Genomic DNA, 24,007 nt, shown 5'->3' with positions numbered 1-24,007 from the left:
TAAGAGCACTTAGGTCCTTCATGAGCCCTAATCACAGTGGCATATGTTCTTCAGCACTGTGAAGTCCAGGCTCACAGATGAACAATTCTCTTGTTGGATCTTTACTGTACCTGAAGACATATATTTAGTCATAGATATGCCATCTAACTTCACATCTGTTTCCTGCCTAGTCCTGACCTGACTGAGACTTTTAAGCAGTGTAGGATTTAAGATCAGTAGCAGGGAATATGGAGTGGGGAGCTCAAAGCTGCACACAGAATACAATGTATTCTGTGAATGTGACATGACAAGATTACAGTGAGTAGATGCTAAAAATACATAACTAAGTATGATGGAGTGATTTGCTGGGGTTTTTTGGTTGTTGTTATGTTTCAGGGTTTTTTTCAATGTTGGATTTGGGTCCCAATTTTCTCTCCCTTAATTCAACTGAAAGGAGATGTCATCTTTCAAAGGCTGACTAATTATAGAATGGTTTGGATTGGAGGGGACCTTAAAAATAATTTAGTTCCAACCCCTAGTGGATGTCTTCCACTAGACCAAGCTGCGCAGAGCCCCATCCAACCCGGCCCTGAACACTTCCAGGGAATGGATATCCACAAACTCTATGGGAAACCTGTTCCAATGTCTCACTGCCCTCACAATGAAGAGTTTATTCCTTGCATCTAATGTAAATGTACCTTCTTTCAGTTTGAAGCCATTTCCCCTTGTGCTATTGTTAAATGTCCCTGTAAAAGTTCCTTACCAACTCTCTTGTAAGCCCCCTTTCAGTACTGTAAGGCGGTCCCAAAGCCTTCTTTTCTCTTGTCTTCATAGGAGAGGTGTTCCAGCCTTTTTATCACTTTCTGTGTTCTTGCTCCAAAAGGTTGCTGCTTAGGTTGGGGACCCCAGAGCTGGACATAGCACCCCAAGTGAGATCTCCCAAGAGCAAAGTAGAGGGAGAGAATCACCTCCCTTCACCTGCTGGCCACATTGCTTTTGATGCAGCCTACAACATGGTTGGCTTTTGGGGCTGTGAGCATGCATTGCCCAGTCATGGTGAGCTTCTCATCGACCAACACCCCCAGGTCTTAGTCCTCTTGTCTCTTCTCAAACTATTCTCTGCCTAACCTGTGTTTGTACTTAGGATTGGTCTGACTGAGGTGCAGGACCTTGCACTTGGCCTTGTTGAACTTCGTGAGGCTGACACAAGCCCACCTCTCAAGCCTGTCGTGGTCCCTCTGGATGGCATCCCTTCCTGACACTACAAAGCTTTTGTGGTGTTGACTGCACAGCACTACATGGTGTCATCAGCAAACTTGCCAAGTGTGCCCTCAATACCACTGTCCATGTCGCTGACAAAGCTGTTAAAAAGTTCTGGTTCCAAAACCAAGCTCTGAGTCATTCCACTTGTCACTGCTTTCTACTTGGACATTGAGCTGTTAGCCACAAGTCTCTGAGTGTGAACATCAGCCAGTTTTTTATTCACCCAGTGTCCCATCTGTCAAGTCTATGTCTCTTCAGTTTAGAGACAATGATGTCATGTGGGACAGTGTCAAAAGCTTTGTATGATTCCAGGCAGATGACATCAGTACTCTTCCCTTACCCACCAACACTGGAATGCCATCGTAGAAAGACACCAAATTGTCAGTCAGTCTTTGCACTTTAATGAAGCTATACTGGCTGTCACCAATAACTTCCTTATTTTGCATTTGTCTTAGGAGAGTTTTCAGGATAGTCTGCTTCATGATCTTGCCCGTCACTGACTTGAGACTGACTGGGATCTAGTTCCCCAGATCTTCCTTATTTTCTTTTTTTTTTTTTTTAATGGAGGGTAGTGTTTCCACTTTTCCAATCACTGGAAACTTCACCGGACAGCCACCATTTCTCAAATATGATGGATAGTGGCTTAACCACTTCTTCTGATATGGATGAATCTCATCCAGTCCCATGAACTTGTGTACTTTCAGGTTCCTTAGTCTCAAACCCAGTTTTCTTCATTCTCTCAGTCCTTGCCTTTGCCTTCTGCAACTTTGGCAGTGTGGTTAGACCACTTGCTGATGAATACTTAATCAAAAGTAAAGCTCTTTTTATAGACTATTAAGTTTAATTTTTTTTTTTAACTTTTAAGGAAGTTCAAGTTCCTTCCCTTGCACATTCAATGAAGTTTTAAGGTGTGTTTCTATAAATCTTGCTCACAATCTATGGAGCTAGCACATCATTTGTAATCCTGCTGAGTGAGGATATAACATCATAAGGAGGTATAATTGGCTGGAATCAATATAAATATTTATGTTTTTATCTGATCATAGGTTTAAAAAAATAACATCATTAGAAAAATATTCAGCATATTGGATGCTCTATCCCAAGTTCTATTCAAGAAATTGGGGTCTGAATGTTTAAATTTAAACATTCTATTTAACGGTTCTCTTACCTTTATGCATAATCTCAGAAAATGGGGGAGGGGGAACAGGTATTCTTCATGCTTACAACCTTTTATAAATTTGTCATAGGAAGTATAGAAGGATGTAAGACTCTTGATAAGATTCCCAGAAGAAATCTTGCTTTATTCTCTTGTAAAGCTTTCTTAGCATGAATTTACCCAATAATCAGCCATCCGAATGCACTTGGATCTTTTTTTGGTGTAAATAGAAAGTCTCAAAACTATAGCAACACAGCTCTAATGAGTCATTGAAGAGGCTTTGTATCTGTTGGAAAAAAAAAAACAACTGGCTCCACTTGAAAGTTACTGGAAAGCACATTCATAGCTAATTATAAACAAATACTAGTTAACACTTTAAATAAAAAGAGAGGAAAAAAGCAACAAGATTTAGGACATAGACAAGCAGATGAAAGGATTCTTGTTGCCTTCCATCTGAGATTACTCAGATGCATTCCTGTATTCAATTACCTGAGAAGATGTGATATTCCCTTAAGAGAGATCAGGAGATCAGAAGGGATGGCAGTTTCGTGCATCTCCTTACTCATAGCCCTTTGAAACTGGTTCAGCAGAAATAGCTTAAATTGCAGCAGGGATTGGGGCCAGACGGTGACTACAGACAGTAATCACTGGGTCAAGATCATACCACAAACCAACAACAAAAAATTCTGGTGGAACAAAAGCTCTGTCAGGGTGTTTGAAGGCAGTTTGAGTAGACTTACAAGGTCTACTTGGAATACTTTCTGAGTAGGCACCAACAGGTCAGCTTGTTGTGTGACTATGCTTATCTAGTACGTTTATACATAGAGGACATGGATAATTCTTATTAGTTGCTAGCTTTGAGTCTATTTTTCTCATCAAATCCCTTGCATACTTCATATTCAATTCTCAGCTTGAGTTTTATGGCTTTTTTTCACAAAGCCACTAAGCACAAGCCCCTGTCATTATTTAAAAATTAATGATTGTCTAACTTTTCAGTCTTGCCCAAAACCCACTTCCTTTTTGATAGTGTCCATTCAAAGTGGCTTAGTTCTTCCTAGTGCTACTCATGCCGCAGCCACACTAAATAAAACATGCAAAGAGAATAAACACCAACAAAATAAAAAAATTGAGTCAAAACAAACTCAAAAGTCTAAAAGGGAGTAGGGGTAGAGGGGGAGGGGAAGAAAGAAATTTTTCCCAAGAGCTTTCCATTGATTCTGGTGTATTTGCTATTATACTTTGGTGTTTCAAGGTTTTTCATAACACAGTCTTGACTAGTATGCTGCCAAAAAAAAAGTATAACTGCCAAAAAAAAAAAAATTAAATGTTATTTTGGTGTTTCCTGAAGGTGTTTAAAAGTATATGTACTACCAAGGAGAATAGGGGAATTTTCTCAGAAGCACTGACAGAGCTCTTGTAAACTTGGACATCAGACCCTAATAATGACAGAGTAACTGCATGCTTTTGCTTGTGCTGGTAGTTCACCCAGTATTTTCTGTATATCCATTATCCTTCTGTCCCAGTCACATGCTTGAGATACCTACAGAAAGTATCCTCAATGGCCTCTGTTAGGCGCTTCAGGTCCTCAGGCCATAATGAAGCTGGGTCAAAAGTGACAAGTGAGCTGCCTGAGGTTCCATACACTTTTTAAGAAAGAAGGTAATTTTCCCTCAATTTTGTTATTAGTTTATTTTTGTTGGACCTTTTTTGAAATTGTGCCTCTGCCAGTGGAGATATTTGGTATATTTTCAAAGCCTCAGCTACTATTCACTCATCATCAGTGCAGAAGAAAATATGTCCTCTTTAAAAATCCTGGTAAATCTGCAACAAGGGTTTGTACAAATATTAGTGATTTTTTTATTAGTGATTGTTTTCTCTTTTATTTGTTTGTTTGTTTGTTTTTTAGAAAAAGGATTTATAGAAATATTCCTGCTTTTTAATAATATGTATATAACACTGGAGCACAATAATCCTAGTCTAAAACAGTTGTTGTATGTCTTGAGTTTCCAATTAGTTGTAAGTCAAATATTTCATTTTAGATTTTTTTTAGTCCTTTGAAAGAGATGATTTAGTGAAATATTCCACTTTCAAACAAGAAATTGCAACAACTAATAATAGAGACAACAGATGTTATTTGCAATATCTGTCCACACAAAAAATGGTCTGTACATATAGAAAGTAGATATATTCATGTTACTAGCTTTTTTAAAAGTCAGATTTAGTTCACAAGGTATAGTATTCAAATTTGGAGGAGAATAGCAGAGAAAGTTTTTTGGACTGAAAATGAGAGGATACTTGGCAGTTGTTTTCATCCACAGTGTGGCTTGATTTCTGCAGAGAACTTAGCATAACATCCAAAATGATCCACTGAGGTCAGAGGGGACAATTTGTGGTCAATCAATGGTTTAAATCCTTGCCTTTGAGCCCCTTTTAATTTAATTTCATCTTCTAGGCTTCTTGAAAACAAAATACTATTTATAGAAAAGTGAATTTTACAATTCTTCTGAAGACCAGCATTTTCCAAAATGCCTGTGTCTATTTCTCACCTTCAGTTTGGTGAGATACATCAGGTTTTCATAAATGCACAGGTCACTTTAGTATAGTTATTCATATATGTTCCTTTGTGGATGTTTATATGTAACATTTGCAGGACTCTAATAAAAATATAATTGGAAGGGCAAACACACAAAACAGTGGCATGCATCATTCTGGAATGTGGGTATGTGCTGATAAGGACAGAAGATTTGAGAATTCTTCATTTGTGAGGTCTTCTTTGAAAGCTCATTTTGAACTGCATGAAATCAAGCTTTATGCCCCAATTATAAAACACCAAGCAGTAAATGTAAGCAAAATTTTAAGAAAAGTGATAGAATAGAAATTAGGACATCTGAGGAGAGTAATTTTTGAAGAGATACACATGTCCTGAAGTTAAAAGAATTTATATAAGAGCCTTGGATATAGTACAGTCCTCACACTTGGTAAGCAATGACGTAGGGAGGAAAGAATGTACTTGAATTTTGACCAAATATATAAAGTGTTTAGGAAGTATAGACCTTGCTCTAAAAGGAGACCAACTTTAAATAATCTGAAGGTATCTTAATGGAAAAAGCAGGCAAACAGTGGAATGTCATCCAACAAGAAGGCATTAAAGATGCTTTCAAACTAAAAAGGGAAAATATAACTAAATCAGTACATGTTGTAAACCATTGATAAGGTAGCTTCACTCTGTTACAGATTGCTTTGACTCTAAGATGCTGTGAGTTTTGAGATGGCCATGTTTTTCAATATGACCGAAGGTTATTTTTCAACTATATTATTTGTAGTAGGTTTTTCAGAATATGTATGTCTTCAGGATTATGAAAGCTGCATGAAAAGCCCTACAATATATACAGTGTATGAAGGCCAACATATAAATCTGCTACTTTTGCTTACCAATGTATTACATAAAATAGAGGGGTTAGTATTTCCTGGTATTATATAGTCTTTAATAGATTTGGAACAGTGTCTTTGGATGTATTTCAGCAATTAGTGTCAAGAATCAAGTTCTTAGCTGGGAGTGTTAGAAAAGATGATGAGCCAATAAAATATTTGGGAAGAAAACTAACCCAAAAGCAGAAATTCCTACATCTATCAGAAAGCCTGCAAGCAGTCACTGCTTTATTAGCTGATGGATTGGAAATACATATTAAAGCAGATATGGATACTGCATGACTACAAGATTATTTTTTTTTAAAGAAAATCAAATAGTAATATTTTTGAAATAATCTTATTTCTAGAAGATAGAGAGCAATTGTAGAGGCAGAAGAGAGTGCTCAGATATGGTCAGCTGCCATGGTATCCTAGGATTTATCTAATTTTTCTGTGTTGGCCATTGATGATCACTATGTCATGATCACTGTGGACTGGGTATAGATACTAATTTTTTTTTTTCATTTCACCTGTTATAGGTGTTGTCTTTGTAACAGGGGAGTGCACTTTTCTCCCCTGAATGTTTCTCCAAGGTGGGCAACTTTTAGCTGGCATTTGGCACTTAATGGATATGCCAAGAATGAAGAAGTCAAACCAGTGCCTTTCATGTACTCTTTTTACACCTGTGATGAGCTGCTTTGGAGGAGGAAGTGTTAATATAGGTGCATGATGTTGAGTGAAATTATGAAGTATAATGCATTCTGGGACAATTCAACTGGATCCATCATAACTAAATCTTTTCCTTTCCTCCTTTAATCAAAGAGGAAAACTTAATTGGAAGTAGTTTACCAATGGAGTAGTGATTAGTACAGAGCAAAGTGCCTAATATCAGGTATAATATTCCCATTCCACAAGTTATAACAATCTCCAGCTGCTTCAACATCTAATAGCTATTCCTTTGTATCCAGGTGATAGTAAAAATTCTGTTACTTTGATAACAGGAGGTTTTCTTCCCTTACCAATTAAATTTCACTGCATGTCTTCAACTAGCCATTTTCCACAGCTCTTGGATGTTTACTGTGTCTAGTGCAAAAGCATTGATTTGATTATTTTCTTTGGACAGGGACAGATCTGAGTGCATATACCATATTTTCTCCTTCACTGGTGCCACCTGTTGACTTGTGGAAGAAGAATTGTTTTCATAATATCTTTAACTTTTTCTGTCTAGAAAAATGATAATGCAAAAGGATTGTAAATTAGATTTTCACCTGTGTAATAAGTTTTTGATAAAACGAGGAAGGATTAAAAATATCATCACATTTGGAACAAACTACAATGAAATTCTTCAGAGAAAATTCTTTATTACATGTATCTCTGCCTTTCAGGGTTTCTACAGTTTCTTTTCATTGTGTAATGCCAATTCTCTATTAATTCACTGAAAGTATAGATACCAGAAATAACTTGGTTTTGTTTTGCTTTGTTTTGTTTTTCTTCTTCTCTGGACCACAGTAACTTTCTTTTTGTAATTGAAAGGAAAACTGTGCCCAAATGGGGATAGTCTGACATGTTTTGATAAGCTTAGGATAATATGCTTACACTCTTTCAAAACATAAATTGTGGAATATTTGCTCCATTATTGGTGGGTAAGTAATTGTTTGTAAACATGTGCAGGACGTTTGAAATAAAGAAGAAAGGCAACTCTAATGATATTTCATCCCATCAATCTTGGAAATGATAAAAATTTTTATATCCTGAGAATGCAACATATGCAACAGTATACAAGACTGTTGTAGGATAGAATATGGTAGCCTCTATTTCTAACCATTTTTTAAGTGAAAGAAGTTCAAATTGCATTTTTCAGTAATAGAATTGTTTATTTTAAGAGCTGTATCCACAGATACTTAGTGATTGTGTTAATGCAGAATGAGGTATTTGATCTCGTTTCTTCCAGAGAGTTTGTGCACAGCTTCTCTTTTGAACTATATGTGTTTACTGGTCATACCTTGATTTTCAGGATTAAAGTATGGAAAAAAAGAAAAGTATTAATGAAATTCTGTAAAAGCTGCCACATTTCACGATTCAAATTGCTGTTGAAACCTGTAATCATTCAGGATTCATGTGCTCTTCAATTTCCTTGAGAACATTTACCCATCTCTCCCTCAAGTTTTCTGTGGTTTGCTGGGATTTGTTTTTTCACTTTCAGGATGACAGTGGTGGAGCCCAAGTCTTCAAGTAATGATTACTAAATACAATGTTTCGCACTGCAAATATCTGGGCACTAATCAGCAGTGCTACTGCTCAGAAGACTACATTGCTACTAATAAAAAGCATTTGCAGCACTAGACAAAGCTCTGATCATTGTGGCTGGGGAAAGTTTAAGGCAATTTCATTTGTATATCCTTGCTACATATTTCACATGCCTATTTGATTGTATGTTTGTAAATTACTGTTGATTGAAACATTTTAACTGAAAAAAACAGTGATTATCTTTGTATCTTAATTATGCCATTGCTTTGCTTTTTTTCAACAAATTTAAAATTTTTCACAGGCAGTGTATCTCTGATGCAGAAAAATAATTTTAATGAATTAATATTGTAGAGCTATGTTGGGAAAGTGGAATAAAAAATAGCTGAAAGATTTCTATATGAATTTTATAGCACTGACATTTGTTACCAGGACAGTTCAGAGCTTTTTCATGTTTCAAAACTTTTTGACTCTTGGGAATCCTGTAATTCTCCTTGCAAGTTAACAGTCCAGAAGTCTAGCAGAATGAACAATGAATCAAGTACCAAATTAAAAGAGCTTTCTTTTTAAGCATGCCAACTTTAAATGAGATTTAAGTTGTATTACCTGAACGACTGCATAAGTATAAATTTCACCTAAGCTCATGCTCAGAGCAGATGGACAATTGCTTTGCACATCGGTGATGCCTAAGTTAACGTGTACATTCTTGCAGATTTTTTGTTAAGTGTTCTTTCAGTCATCTAAGTTAAGTGAAATGTGGGCAAAAAAAATTGTGGGAGAACATGTGGCAAATAGAGAATTTTTTCATCAGTGTGTGGGAAGGACAGTTTCTTATTGTATTATTAATACAATACAATAAAATATTAATTTTATATACAATAATACAATTAAAATATTAATTTCCTTCACATGATCACCAAATGCTAATATCCTTCATATAAAACTAGTCATATTTTCAAAACAGGCCTGCTACAGCTCTAGTACTTCACTAAAGGCTGTGTGTACAGGGAGAGGGAAGAGTTTTCATTTGTAATTGCCACACAACTTGTACAAAAGCTGTAAGGCTGAATCCTTCCTGCTCTTTGCTCAGCTTTTCCTTCTCTTGGTAGACAAGTTCCTGTATTGAGTTTTTGGAATCATTATTTAAGATCTGGTTTTAAGTTAATTTCATGACTTGGTTGTTGCTTAGATTACTGGAAGATTTTTTTTTCATTTTCAAGGCTTTGAGTTTTACATTCGTTTCTTGTTACCATGGTGGTTTTGGATTTCTTTTTAATAGGGTTATCAAAATTTTGTGTTTTGTTTGTCGTTCTGTTTGTGTGGTTGTTTGGTCAATCGGGGAGTTGGTTGGTTGGTTTTTTCTTGGAATTGATCTACATGAGTATATCCTCAGGTGGTTTCTATATATTTTACACATGACATACATAAAATTAAAATTATCCTGGAACATCTCTATCTTTCACCTTGTTGCTCATTATTTGATTGTCTTTTTACAGCCAAAATAGACCAAGAAAATGAAGAGAAGTCACTGACAGAAGCACATAAAAGGTAAGAAAGAGCAATGTAGTAAGACCTTTATTTGAAAAATATGAGGTTTTAGCAGTTGATGTATTGGTAGCCAGCATTACTGTGTTTTTGAGTGGTATAGAAATGCACTCAGAAGGAAAAGTGATATTTAGTTATTGTCAGTTTTAATTTGACAATGAAAAAAGATTGCAATTCTTTAAAGAACTATTGTACATTATTCCTGTCTTTCAGAAAATGCATTAACATTATGTAAAAATAAATTCAGAGTATACCATTTGGACTGAGAACACACTGTTCATACTACACCAGTATCATGGTGATTGAAGAGGTATTTCGCATTCCCCAAACAAGTATTATCTGTTAGGTACCATTTAGTGTGCTTATAAAATGTCCATTTTATGTTTTAAAAAAGTAAAACCTTTTTTTAATAGACTAATGAAATGTATAATTAAATGTGACTTCCTTTGTAGAATTGCTAATAGATCTTCAAACACTTTTTTTGTGGCAAAAAGCAAAATACCTCATTAAATTTCAGTATAGATGTGTGCAGTTAAGACAGTTTTCAAAACTTGGAACCTCACTGCATTGCACAACATGTGGTTTGTTCTGATTTTTTTGGAGACTTCTCTAGCAGCAGCGTTTAAATGGGAAAGATTTTTTATCAGTCCCAGCAAGAGATCAAAATATGGTGCACAGCATTTATAGTCCAAATTTAGAGAAACTCACAGTCTGCATTTGCTTTTGTTTCACTGAAAATAGTGTTTTCTTTTTGTACTAGCTACAACTATCACTTAATAACTACTCCTGAATATATTCATTATATATTCCCAGAATTATGAAGTCTCTCAACAGGATTCCTCTAAAAGATAGCACTGTAAAAGTTTCTAATTTTTACTGGGTTTGTCAGCCCTTCCATGGCCTCAACACCCAAATTTGCTACCTGCAGTAATGCCACAGGGCAGCTGATGTCTTTCCTGGTACAATGTCACATTTTTTCTGTATTTCCTTGGGCTATGTACTAAAGACAGTACCTCAGAGAGAAGCCAAGAGGAGTGAGTGCCACAAGAACCTCCCTTGTTGCTTGTGAGGAGATGGTAGGTCCTTGAGTGGCATGTCAGGGGTGTGGAAAGGGAGTTACAAGAGAATCACAGGCAGCTGCTTTGAGCATGTCTGTTGCCTTAAGTTTCATTACAGAATCACAGAATATTTTGAGTTGGAAGGGACTCGCAGGGATCATTGAGTCCAACTCCTAAATGAATGGCTCATAGAGGGGTCAAACCCACAACCTGGGTGCTGTTAGCGCAATGCTCTAACAAGCTGAGATAATATTAAGGTATTATTGCTTTGGCTTAGTATCACACCTCTTGCTCAAGTGTATGAAAGGCATTCCTGACATTTCTTAAGTTTGTTTAGCTGCTTGGTTACATAATTCTTATCTTTAAAATTTTCCTTCACAATGAAACTTTGAAAGAAGTTGGCATTGTTAGGAGATTGTTGTGATCTCTAATTGCTCTTTTAAGGAAAATATTTGTCCTGTCAAAAGTGGATTTGAATACAAATGCAAAGGTGACAGAAATCTAATGAGAGTGGAATCTTCAATCTGTTCATCAATCTTGTGACTTATCACTATCTTTTGGTATCTAATTCACTTTCCCTTCTAATCTTTTTCCCTGACAAGACTGGAACCATCATATCAAAAACTTTGTATTGGTTTTATTTGCCTGATGGGGGAAGAAAGCAAGCTGCTCTGGGGATCCTTGTTCAGCTTGGTCTGCTTCTTCTGACTTTAATCCCTAATTCTTTCTTCTCCCAGCTCCTTTTACACAATTTGTCAAAGAAGAAAATTCTGCTTCATTGCTCCTCCTTTCTGTGAAAATCTAGGAAGGATATTTTCTTTCTTCCTTCCACCTTCCCACTGAAATTCTTGATCAGATTAGTGCTTTTTGTTAGAACACTGAAGACAACTTCATATACAGTTTTAGTATTATGAGTGATTATTTCAGAAAGATTTTTAATTTAGCTTGGAAATAAAATGCTTGGGATCCTTTTTGGCAGGAGTGGATGAAAAAGATGATAGGAGCTTAAGAAGCTAAATAAAAGATTAGTTGCATTTGACTAATCATAGGTAGACAACAGTGCATAGGATGACGAGACAAGCAAGTAGTGCAAGGAAAAGTGATGGATTAGATGGAGCAAAGTTAATGTGATTAATGTGCTTGGATTTTCCTTGTTGAAATGAATGACTTCAACCCATGTATAAGTTCAGGTCTACTGCATGGGAGCATTTCTTTAGCTTTCATTAAAAACTATTTTATTATTATTATTATTATTATTATTATTATTATTATTATTATTATTATTATTATTATTATTATTATTATTATTTACTTTGTTAGTTTGCCTCCATTAAAATACAAAAGTCCAAAAGAAAAGCTCTTGTAGCAATAACAAAAAATGTTTCTGAAATGAATAATGATTTGGGGAAAATGCAGCAATGTGTATTTTAAAAAAGCTCAGTTGTGCAATAGATGAGCTGAAATGGAAAGTTAATCTTACACACAAAATGAAGACAAAGAAAATGGAATGTCTGCTCCAGGGACTCCATACAGTGTATAGCTCTTCATTTGTCACAAGTGAGAAAATGTTTAATCAGTTTTGAAATGATGTATTCTCTCTTTATTTATCGTGTTTAGTGACTTTAAGAGTGTCAGTATGTAAAGTGTTTATCCTAGGAATGGATTTCTGGCACATGGATAAAAATGAAAAGTGAAATGTTTAGCTCGCAATAGGCATATGTTCCAAGATCTCTCTGAGTAAGTATCCTGAGATGAGAAGAAAGCACACAGGTCTATGTTTATCTAGCTTACGCAGGCAGACAGGGAAGGCTCCAGCCTGGTATTAACACTGAAGTGACATGGAATGTCTTCACCATACCCCAAACAATTACATCATTCCCTTAACAATATTGATAAAGTGTAATGAGAAAGAACCTGGCACTTTCCAATTAGATCCTCATTGCTAAATGCTTGAGAAACTGTAAAATAGTTGTCAAGTTAGAGCAAAAAATCACTCGTTTGGGGGGAGGTGAAAGAAGTAAAACAGAAAAGAGAGAGGAGGAGGGGAAAGAGATGCTTCTGTATTTTAGGAATCCTCACTTTGATGCCCCTTTATTTTTACTTTTGTTTTTATTTTTAAATTTGAAATAATGTTCTCCATACCAAGACTTGTGTTATAGATATGCTCTCTGTTTGTGCATTTTCATTTATTTAGTGTTAAATATTTTTCGTCTTTTTAGATGTGATTTTACTTAAGCAGAAAAAAAAAAAAGTATTATTGTTTCCAGGTATGCTCAATATAATTTCAGAATGAGATTGACTTTTATTGTAGAATCCACAGGAAGTCGGAACCAAGATTGCAACAAAATTATTGTCCAAATAATATGACAAGTGATACCTCATTTGCTGTGCTATGATGAAAGGCAGTAGCAATTTTGTAGCAATGATGAAAGGCAGTAGCAATGATCAGAAATGAGTTAGTTACTCCTCTTCTTGCACTTCATTTCTGAAGAACTATTAGCCAAACAACCTGACTGAAGTTACTGGAAACAGCATTCAGTGAAGTTGAAGGTCTTAATTCTCTGCCTTGCTACCTCAACAGCTGACTGGCTCTAGAGGAGTAGCATGTAACTTTATTACTTTTTCTTATGATACCTCACTCGTTATTAAGTTCTCATCTCCTTAGAAGGCTTCCAGATTCATGTCTTTTTAAAAAGCAAATAAACCCTGGCTTGTAACACTGATCTCTCTTCCACTGAAATAGTTAAGATGATCTTTTCCTTCCCCTTTATCTGCAAATATTTTTCTCTTCTTGGGATAACACCTTGATTTCAAAAATTTAATTAAAGATTTTTTTTTTATATCTAAGACACAGACAAATGATTTTCAGTTTTTCCTGCCATCTCTCAGTCTAACAATGAAGCATTTGATTCTAAATTCAGTACAGCAGCACTGAAAGTTGTTTTGTTACTCATATAATTAACTCATTTTCCACTCCTGTAAGAGACAATGTATGCTAGAAATATTAAAGAATACTAAAGATATATATCTTTTTTTTTCTTTTTTTTTTTTTTTTTTTTAGTATTTTAGGTAGTGTAACCCTGCTTGAAGTGATAAGTCACTAATGCAACAGGCCCCCACCACACTGGTGGTTTAAAACTGTTCACCTGTTTTTCCTGTTGGTGCCTAACAAGACCTGGAAAGACAGAAATTCAATTTGCTGTCCTGGCTTTCTGTACATTGTTGATTTAAAAAAAAATCCTAGAATTTAATTTTTTTTTTTAGTAAATCTCAGTGCATTATGAGAATATATATTTGTTTTATAAAAAGTCAAACAGAGGACTTTTTGCCTTCTGACGTAAGTATCAACCAGGGAATTTAGGATGTGTGTGGCTTGGTATAAAATGCTCATCTCTCCATGTCTGGATATTTTTATTTGGTTTATTTTATAATTTGCTTCCATTACTTGAACATTCCAATGATTTTTGGGCTTTTAAGTGCTTTCTGAGTGCAGCCTCCCAGGCACCTCTTCTGTTTTCAGGACTTTTAATAATCCAGTTAGAAATGTGTTGTTGCTTTCTTTTGCTGTAGCAACAAAATGACATTAATTTTGAAGAGAAATGTTTACCTTTGAGTTGCCTGCAAAAAAACACCCAGTATTCTTGACACAACACTCTTTGCAGACTTCCATTGACATCACTGAACATGAGAACTTGGGGAGGAACAAAGGTTTACACCTGCTTATGAGCTGACAAGTTGATGACATTTAGAGAAATAGCAGACAGTATGGCACAATGGCACTGCTGAAAAGCAACACCTCGAAATGTAGCACCTAAGTCTGGTAATCCTTTAAAACATTAAATGTTCCTCCCACCTCGCTACCCTCCACACAATGTTTTGGATTGTTTCCAAAACTGAACTGTAAAGTTAAAGAGAAAATTGAGTTAATGATAGAAATAAACTGGTGAAAAGCTTAGAATGGAAGAGGTATGTAGTTAAAAAAAAAAAAAAAAACCAAACCAAAAAAAACCAGAAGGAAACTTTTAACTGAAAGGCAAGAATATGCAATTGGACTTTGTCTTTCACTACTCTTTGGCCATTCATCTATTGTTGGTTGCTTCACTGTTATGTCTGTTTCTCGCTGTGTGGCTCCCAGCATGTAGGCTGGAATCACTAAGGGTAATACATTTCAGACGCTAGGTATACATTAGTTGGATCAGCAAAAAGTAAATACTTGCTGAGCAGAGGAAATGTGTATAGAAGAAGTTTACAGACTGTTAAACAGTTTGGATCATTCTAGTTTAGTATCCTGTCTCTGACAAAATATCAGGACCATAGATATGCAGTAATGGAAACTTAGCCAGCAGTTTAGTTATGTCAGAAAGTCTCTTCTAAAATATGGGTAATTGGTCTTGTCCTGGAAGATGAAGTCCTTGTCCTTTTCTGAAAATATTTGCCAGGTGACACAAGTCCTTAACCATTGAGATGATTAATTTCTGCCTGTAAGAGTGTCATCTTTTCTTTTAAAGATTTTGGCCTACTGGCTTTGAAAAATAATTTTATTTTATTGGTTTGAAATTAATTGGCATTTTAATAAATTGGCATTTAATGGCATTCAGTGCTAGTATGAACAAAAGTTAACACAACTCCTTACAGAATGGGGTACAATTCAGAGAAGATCTAATATTCTGCAATGTAAACTGATTTTTATGCAATTTATTGTAAAGTTCATGTAGAGGGTTTATTCTTAGAGGTTAAGTAAAAGATAAAGGGCATTAATTTAAGGTGAAACTACAGTTACACAACTAAATAACATTGATAACAATACAGCTAACACCCTGATAACAATATAGTTAAAATAACTTGGATCTGATCAACCCAAAACTAATGCCATAGCATCAGACTGAGGATTAAAAAAAGAGAGAAGAACAGAAGAACCATGTAGCTAGTAAAATTAGTGGGAAAATAATACATGAATTCAAGTCTTTCAATGTGTCACATTTTGTTTGGCTTCCAGTTTATGTTCAGCAGGTGGTTTCACTGAGTAGCCCTCAAAAATTCAAGATATTCCTCTTGAGCTGTTGCAGCTGAAGTAAAACGCTTGTGTGCGTGTGTGTATGTGTGATTAGCTCCAGTGCCTCTCCCTTGTGCATCAGCTTCTGATTATGTTCAGCAGGACTTTTCTTTCATCATATTGTCCACCTGAGCTGTTTGGTTGGACTGATTCCTAAGACCTTCATAATCAGTGTTTGCATTTGCAAGGTCTGTGACTTAAATGTGGATAACGTGTCTCTTTTACTCTCTTATGCTGATTTGCCACTGGAGTTATTCCTTTCTTCCTTGCTGCATGTAACAATTTACTTTAAGTATTACAATATTTTGCTGTTGTTGTCATGTATATGCTAATAGAAAAGCAGAACGTCAGGGATGGGATTTAATTAGGTCACAACTGCTGTGTTAACTCATCTGGGAACTATCCAGTAATAATCTCTACAATATAGGTCATTCCTTCCATAACAATTTCCAGCTGATGGAAGGCTGCCATCCACAAGCTGATCCATGATACAGGGATTGCTTCAGCCTACTGCTGAAACTCCACTGTTCTTCTCATGTATGGAGATTAGGTGACTAGGAAAAAAAGCATTGTCTCTTTGCTCTTCCTCAGTTTGTTCCTCGCCATCATTGCCTTGTTTCTTGACTGCTTTAACAAACTAGTTCAGAAACATCTTCACTGGGCCAGATCCCTCCTGTACTATGTCTTAAATGAGGGCTTCTCATGAAATAACCTGACCTGCTTCTTTTCTCAGCTGCTGCCTGAAAGATAGTTCTACCTAAATCAGCCTGTGGAGGAAGTAAAACTTCCTGCCTCTCCCTAAGGAAAACGATTAGGGCATGGTCATCCCCAGACCAGAAACCCCATGAAGCCTCCTTGGAAGGGATGGCAACAACTCCTCCAGACATGAGATAGGTTTCTTAGGCCAAAGGAATATGGTATTTCTAGCTTTGCTTGGATGTGTGAATATTGATGTTTCACAAATCCAGAGCTGATATGGTTATTTAATACAATATTTCTATTAATTTCAGTGGCTGCCACCTTTTTACATTTTAGGCAATCCTTATAGAAAGTGCTGCCCATTTTCTATACTCATGTACACAAAGGTTCTTTCACTTCTATGAAGAGAATATATTGGGATAACCCGAGACTTGAACCTCAAGTGCTTAAAGTTTGAAAAATGCAAATAAAGACCTTTCCAACCTGACAGTTCATCAAGACAGATTTTGAACTCTTTCAATTTCCTGTCAAGGGATTTTTCTGTAATTGACTTTAAGAATATGAAAGCCCCCATGAACAGTTCTGTTTGCAGCAAAAGATCAATTTCTTCTATTCATAGTTGTGCTGGCCATGATGATATGAGTGGATGCATGTTAAGGAGAGAGCTCTTGCACACTGAATTAAAACTGCTCTCCAGAGCAACCACAAAGGGTTAAGTTGAAACTGCATCAAAAGACCTTTACAATGCTAGGATGCTCTATAGTACCCAAGTATTTCAGACAGTTTTTATTCTATAAAGAATAAAATTTCAAACAATAGAAACTGAAACCTAAGTTGGACTTGAGCACCATGATAGAAATTATTATGATTATTGTCAAAAAAACCCCTGTACATTCATTTAACTTGCTATATTTAGAGTGTATTTTTGTCAATGGACATATATAAAATTTTATCTATGCTGAATTAAACTCTTAAAGATGAGTTAATCTTATGTGTTCCTGAAATTTTGTAAAGCATGTGTGTGGTTTCCATCTAGATATCTAAATAATTTGCTCTAGATTTAAGAAAAATTATCATTCCATTGTATAATTTGTATTATTTTCTTAGATAACCCTAACCATGCTTCTTCATTAATTTAACTTATAGAAATGAGCCACACCATGATAGCAGACAGATTACAAGGCTGAGGCTGTAATCAATAAATTGAAAAACCATAAAAAGCTTCTAACACAATATTTAGTGCACAACAGTTCTGCACTACTTCTTTATGTAATTATGGCCTCTTTAAATAATAATGGTTGCTTATAAGGCCTCCAGTGAACATGAGGAGTGTTAATATAAATATCTGAAGTCAAGTTAGGCTTTCACATGAGGCATTTTAGCTGTTTCTTACAGCACTGAGGCAGCAGCTTTTGTGTCAGCCCACTGCTGCTGAAATTCATTCTACCACTGTATTCTGTGTCTAACAGCACCTTATTATTTCTTCAGGTTCAACCAGTCAAGGGTTATTTAATATGTTTGAAGCTCACATGTTTGTCTTTTTAAGAGAGAAAAATAGTTTTAACTTGGAAATGTTACTGGGGCTGGCTCTCCAGTGCACAAAATTACATGGTATTGTTTTACACATGCTCATATTGCCTGTGTCTAGCTTAGCATAGAGCTAGCCATATGTCTGGAGCAGCTCAGCTGACAGGCATGGGCATGATATCCACGCTAACAGGAATTAAAAGCATTAAATCCAAGATAGAGAGCTTATACATGTATGCAAGGTACTCAGGTAACAGTGAGTGGGTTGCAGCTAACACCAATGCATCTAGAGAACTTTAACTACTTCAAGCCAAGGTTTTGGGAGAAAGTTTGATCTGATTTAAAACTGTAATTTTAAAATTCATGAGAAAAGCACATGCAACTTAAAAATGCATTTGAAGAGTTATGATAAAAAATGCTTTATTTTTAGATTTATTTTGTTTTTCTTGGAGTGGCCTGTTAGAATACAATATCAGAGGCAAAGAAAAGACACAAAGTTAGTTGTGTTTCTAATGTATCGTCTCAATTCATATTTTATTCTGAACAATATTCTTGAATGGAAATATGACCAATAATATTCACAGCAAAATTTAGGTTCGCGTAAACCCCAGTCACTGGGTGAGATGTAGCTGACAAATGCTTTGCATGTGATATAATGAAGGTAGCAAAAATACCTCTAACCTGCATTTCCTGATCTTTGATTTTCAAATGGCTGGAATCTGACTCAGCATATGCAGAATGGCTTTTTTAGCACAGTATTTAGTATTTTTTTTTGTCACCAGAAAAGTTCCATTTGCCAAGATAGGTCACTCCTGATAAAATTTAGCACCTAATCCTATGCTACCTTGGATAAAAGATAATATTTTTATATCAGTGGAGCACTTGTTTACATCAGAATAATGCAAAAAAACTGGAATCAACCCAAAGATATAGATGGACCAGGTTTGAGCCTATTTTATTAGAGATGAATGAGATTAAAAATGCAAATTAAAAAAAAATTAAACCAGTGAGGGAAGATCTTGCAGAATGCTTTTTAAATGTATTAACCGTGTATTAACCGTGATCCCTGACAGCCTAATGTTTAAGATATAAGCAACAAGGATTGATTTGGCAAATTTCATTATACCTAACCAATATATCTTAATCTGGACCCGATAAAAATATTTTCTAAAATAAAGATTTTGAAAGTCTCAGTGCTCACATTCAGCTTTCAGCATAAGTATGACTTAATTTAGTTATGGCCATTTTATTTTGCAGGTTTGCAACCTGCTGTTATGAGGCACTTTTTTCCTGAAAGACAGGAATAAAAAAATAGTCTCTCATTGGATTAAGTAAATAGAAGGGTCTGGAGCAGCAGTTTAAATTGAGGTTGAAGTAGCAATCTGATATGTGAAGGGTTTATTCACTGTTAAAACATTGAGATCATTAGTCTTCCTAAAAATTTATTTTTCCCAAAATGTTTAATTGCAAAGCTATAGTCCTAATACCTATGGACTTTAACAGTCTGTGTCATAGAGTATGCTCTGTACCGTGTAACAACATCCAGTTACAGGGTCTGCCGCCATCAGGATAAACTATGGAAGTTCTGCATTCGTGTCACTAATAATTATGTACAACTGGTAATATTGATCATTGTACATCATTAGTAAAGTTGTAAAGCAGTCCTAGTGGTGGGAGGGAGGGTGTTAAAATTCTCATGAACAAGACAGACTGGCCTGTCAAAACATAATTTTCTGTTCCTATTATTGGATTATGTTTGTTGAGAGAAAAAAAAAAAGGTGCTTGAAAGGTAGAGAGATTTTTTTTTGCTGTTACTGAAGCTGCTAATTTTCATATGGTCGAAGCAATAAAAAGTGTTTCTGTTTAGTATGAATTTATAGGAGGCAAGAGACTAGGCTTGAGGGAGATGACTTAGGATTCAAAACATTGCAAATGTTTGGCAGGTTTTTTTTAGAGGGAAGAAAAAGTCTCTTGAGACCTTTGTTTTATAAGGAACAATTATTACAAAATACATAGTTACACAATACAAATTGGCAAATGAAAGACAAGATTAATGATTCTGGAAGCTAATTTAAGCTGGCATATTATCTCTACTTTCTTTTTAATATAAGAAAGTTACTTTTATTCCTTTATAAAAAGGGGGGGGGGGGGGGGGGGGGGGGGAATAAAAGGACAAGAAGAAATTTCTTACCAGCCTTCAGGTACTAGATATCTTGAATGAACCTATACTTTTTTTTCCCATTTTTTCACTTATAATTATTCAGAACAAAAGACTGCACTGAGGAGAGGAAATTATACATTTTTTAAAAAGCAAAGAAAAGGTGAAGAAAGTGATGTAAAGTTATAGTGCAGAGAAGGACCCTCAACAAAATACATCAATAGAAAATTACACCCTTCACAAAATGCTGTGCATATAAAGTTTCGTAACAGTCTTGTGCTATCTCAATCATCAGGATGCTGTTACTCTTTTATTTTACATATTTTGTGTGACCTTGTTGAACTGGTTGGTATTCTGTCTGAAGATTAACTCTTGCTTTCAGATGTTGAATACACTAAGAAAATAGATACAAAGCCTTGGCCTCTTTATAAAACAAACCAAATACTAATATAATTATTCAAATTATTAGCATCCAGGAAAGAAATACTGTTACCTATATATTGTACTCACCTTCTGTACGTAGACAACAATTCAGGATCAACACTGTGAACAGGCTTACGTGCCCATCAACTTAGTTTGGCTCCAAATAAGACTCATGTTAGATTTAAAGTAGGAGGCACATACAGTCTTTTCTTTCCCTTTTACCTTCTTTCTTTTGGTAGAATGTGCTTAGTTCTAAATTTTATGAGTGAGTTTAATTGAACTAAAAGGTACTTTAGTAGTTTCAGCCTGATTTAGAGCTGCTTCTGAAACACAACCACTTTACAAAAGTAGTAAGTTACACCATTTACACTGTTCTCAATCGCTAATGTATAATAAGCGATGCTTAGAGTTTTATAAAGCCAAAATAGAAAAGAATATCTGTGTCCAAACTTTAACCAAAATATGTAGTCTATTAAGCAGAAGACTATTAAGCAGAACAGAAACACTTTTTTCTGCTTTTAAATCCACATTGGAGCAAATCTTCACCCTTGCAGGTGATTTAGTTTGTTGTGGGGGGAAACCAGATATGTGAGTGTGTGCGGGCGCGCGCGCGTGTGTGTGTGTATGTGTGTGCTTTCAACATTTCTCAGAAATATCAGCCAGGGTGTGTCTGTACCTGTGGTTACTTTGCTATTTGTTTGGCCACGTAAGCCTGATCAACTGAGATGAAACTACTCTTAGTATTGTTGATTTGCTTTTGTACACATTTATAAACCAGCCAATGCATCCCAGACAGCAGGCTTGAATTGGAATTATTGTCTGCAACGTTTTGCTAGCTGTTTTCAGAATAGAATGAGACAAAAAAGCTGAATAATCCATAGCTGCTCTTAAAATATTCCTAATGGATCAGATCTATTAGCTAGTATTGCTGTCAATGAGCCATTTGCAATGTGAATAGCTTATTTTCTTTTTCATATGATTAAATTTGGTTTGGCTGTAAGTACGTCCGTTCCTTTCTTCCCTCCAAATAGAAAAGTCACTTTCATAGACTCATAGTTGTACTCAAGGGAGCACACATAAAACACCAGTGATTCATTCATCAAATTTCCACATTTGAGTGAGCAGTGACTTCAGACATCAGTCTGAAGTGATTTTTCTGAATTACCCAAACACTTGAACCAAAGACATTAGAAGACACGAAAGGAAGAAAAGGAACTAACCATCTTTCCTGATCTTATTTCCTTTCTTATTTGTCAGAGATGAGCAACTCTTCCATTGTTTTGAGAAAGATGATGTTATTTAATTCTCCTTCAGGGCCAACATGAGGGATAGGAAACCCAGTCTGAAATCTGTTTTAAGATTTCTGGCTTTTGCCATGTCAGGGTGAGACAGTAATGTGAACATCACTGTCTTATTTTTTCATCATGCTTGAAAAGTCAGACTGTTAGAAGCAAAGGCAGTGACCTCCTTTACCTCTTTTAATCCCTAAGTTGCATGCCCTTCTTTCCCTCTTCCATGACTCAAAGATCTTCTCTAATGCACATTCTTTTCCTTTAAGACTCTCAGAAAGAGTATGCATAAGTATGAACCTTTTCACTTGAGAAATGGACACTAAACAACCTTTGCAATACTTGTTTCAAAATAAATGCTTAATTTTGCAGATAGGTGAAATGAAATTGAAACAGGTCGGATGAGTTTCCCAAGGTTGTATGATTCAGAAATTAATTTGAGTATAGGAACAAAAGGCTTTTGATAACTAGTCCCTTATTTGATTCAAAACCTATGTGATGCACAGTTAGGAATAGTAACAATGGTATTTGCAGATATTTTGTTTTAAAATTTGCTGAAGAATGAAAAGGAAAATTTGAATGGCTTTCCCAGAGCAAAGACCAAAGATATTTAAGATATTTTCTGCCTGACTGAAGTCTGAAAGGATTGCATCTAGTCTTGGGGCTATGGCAATATCATCCAAATTTCTCTTTGTATTTAAAATGCATGTCCCCTCCTGGAATCAGCCTTGAGATATGTCTAGTTTGACATATGTAAACATTTCCAAATCAGATATTTAAAGACCATGGCAACAGAGAGAATTTATTGCTGTCCGTGTTTTATTATTTGATGCATTTGGATTGGCTTTATTTGCTTTGTCTTTCATGTGTGAAATATGCCATTTTGTCTACAAAAACGACAGCATCAAATCTATAGCAAGCAGGTTTCCATATGTCTTCCAAATGAACTCTAAGATACTTTAATGCTAAAGAAGGATAGACCTCTCTGGTTGGAAAAAACGTGCCAACTGTCTTGACTGTTTGATCTGCATGTATAAAAAAAATATTTGATTTGTGGAGATTTACACCCTGAAGTATTATTGTGTTGCAGCTGATGTCTTGTGCATTGTTACTGGGCATTGGAAGGGTGTGACATACTAACAATGACAACCTGCTATGCTGCTGCTGTTTCACATTTCACAGACAGCTAGTTTTCCTTACTCCCCAAACTAACTGCTAGGGAGTCAAGCAACCTGTATGAGCATTTCTCTACTTTCTATAAACCTAGTAATTATGTTACAGATGTTAGACACAGCTGTATGAATGTGTAAGTTTGCAATGGTTATACAAACCTCAGGGAGGTTTTCAGTCACCAGGGAAAAAACACTGGTTATCTCCTCCTGCTCTCAGAGGATAGTTGGAATAATTGAAGAGCAGTGGAAGTCTTTGCATCTCTAATAGATGTTAGTGCTCTTTATCTTTCTTTTTTAATTGAGCAATGAATTTCATTTTGTTTGGCTTCCGTTTCTTGGGATGTTTTCCTATGATAGAATTCTAGCTCAGTATCTCATATATTAAAGCATTACTTGGGATGGCCATTCACTGTCAAATTCTTTTCTCATCATTGTAGTTTGCAAAATGTTTTGAACATATATTTCTCAACACAAAGTTTCTTATAATAAATTCTGTCTTTCGCTGTTTTGTTAATCATTCATGGACTTCATTCAGAGAGCTTCTTAAAAAATAAGTGACTCACCTGATGCCTCAAGATTTCTCTCTTGCTCTTCATCCCTCACGTTCCTCCAAAAATATTGCCAGCTCATTCTGAAAATTCAAATGAGCCTTTGATAGGACTTCTCCACTAGCCAGCTGCAGAGCTTTAAGTCTGGGGGAAGAGACTGGGAGAAAAAATACCTCCCTGATAGCATTTGCAGTCTTGCAAAAAGTTGAAAATACATAACAATAGGAAGAAGTTTAAAACAGTGCAGCTGACTGCAGTGTCTGGAATATTCTTTTTGAGTCATTCTGTGGAATCAGAGGATGGATGCTAAATATCTTTCCCAATATAAAACTGTGGGGGAAATATAAGTAAGTAAAATGGAGTATTTGAACCAGTAGTGTTAATCATTAATAAATCATTTGAAAAAAATACCCAGACCAAACCCACAACAGAACCCAGCCAAAAAAAAAAAAAGGCATTTATTGACCAAACACTGAGTTAAAGAA

At 35.6% G+C, this 24,007-nt stretch overlaps 1 protein-coding gene across 3 annotated transcripts in view; it reads left to right on the top strand.

Moving 5' to 3' along the window:
- The window catches only part of FMN2 (formin 2), a 155,622-nt gene that overhangs the window by 111,718 nt on the left and 19,897 nt on the right, over positions 1-24,007 (top strand). For all 3 annotated transcript variants that reach the window (XM_038130280.1, XM_038130282.1, XM_038130281.1), the window contains one exon: positions 9,547-9,598. In XM_038130280.1, coding sequence (XP_037986208.1) covers positions 9,547-9,598 — 52 coding nt within the window. The remainder of the gene's footprint in view (positions 1-9,546; positions 9,599-24,007) is intronic.

The sequence above is a fragment of the Motacilla alba genome, chromosome 3 (assembly GCF_015832195.1).
Source record: "Motacilla alba alba isolate MOTALB_02 chromosome 3, Motacilla_alba_V1.0_pri, whole genome shotgun sequence".
NCBI classification, from domain to species: domain Eukaryota; kingdom Metazoa; phylum Chordata; class Aves; order Passeriformes; family Motacillidae; genus Motacilla; species Motacilla alba.
Note: the sequence above shows the minus strand (reverse complement) of the source record. Positions and strands in the feature narration are given on the sequence as shown.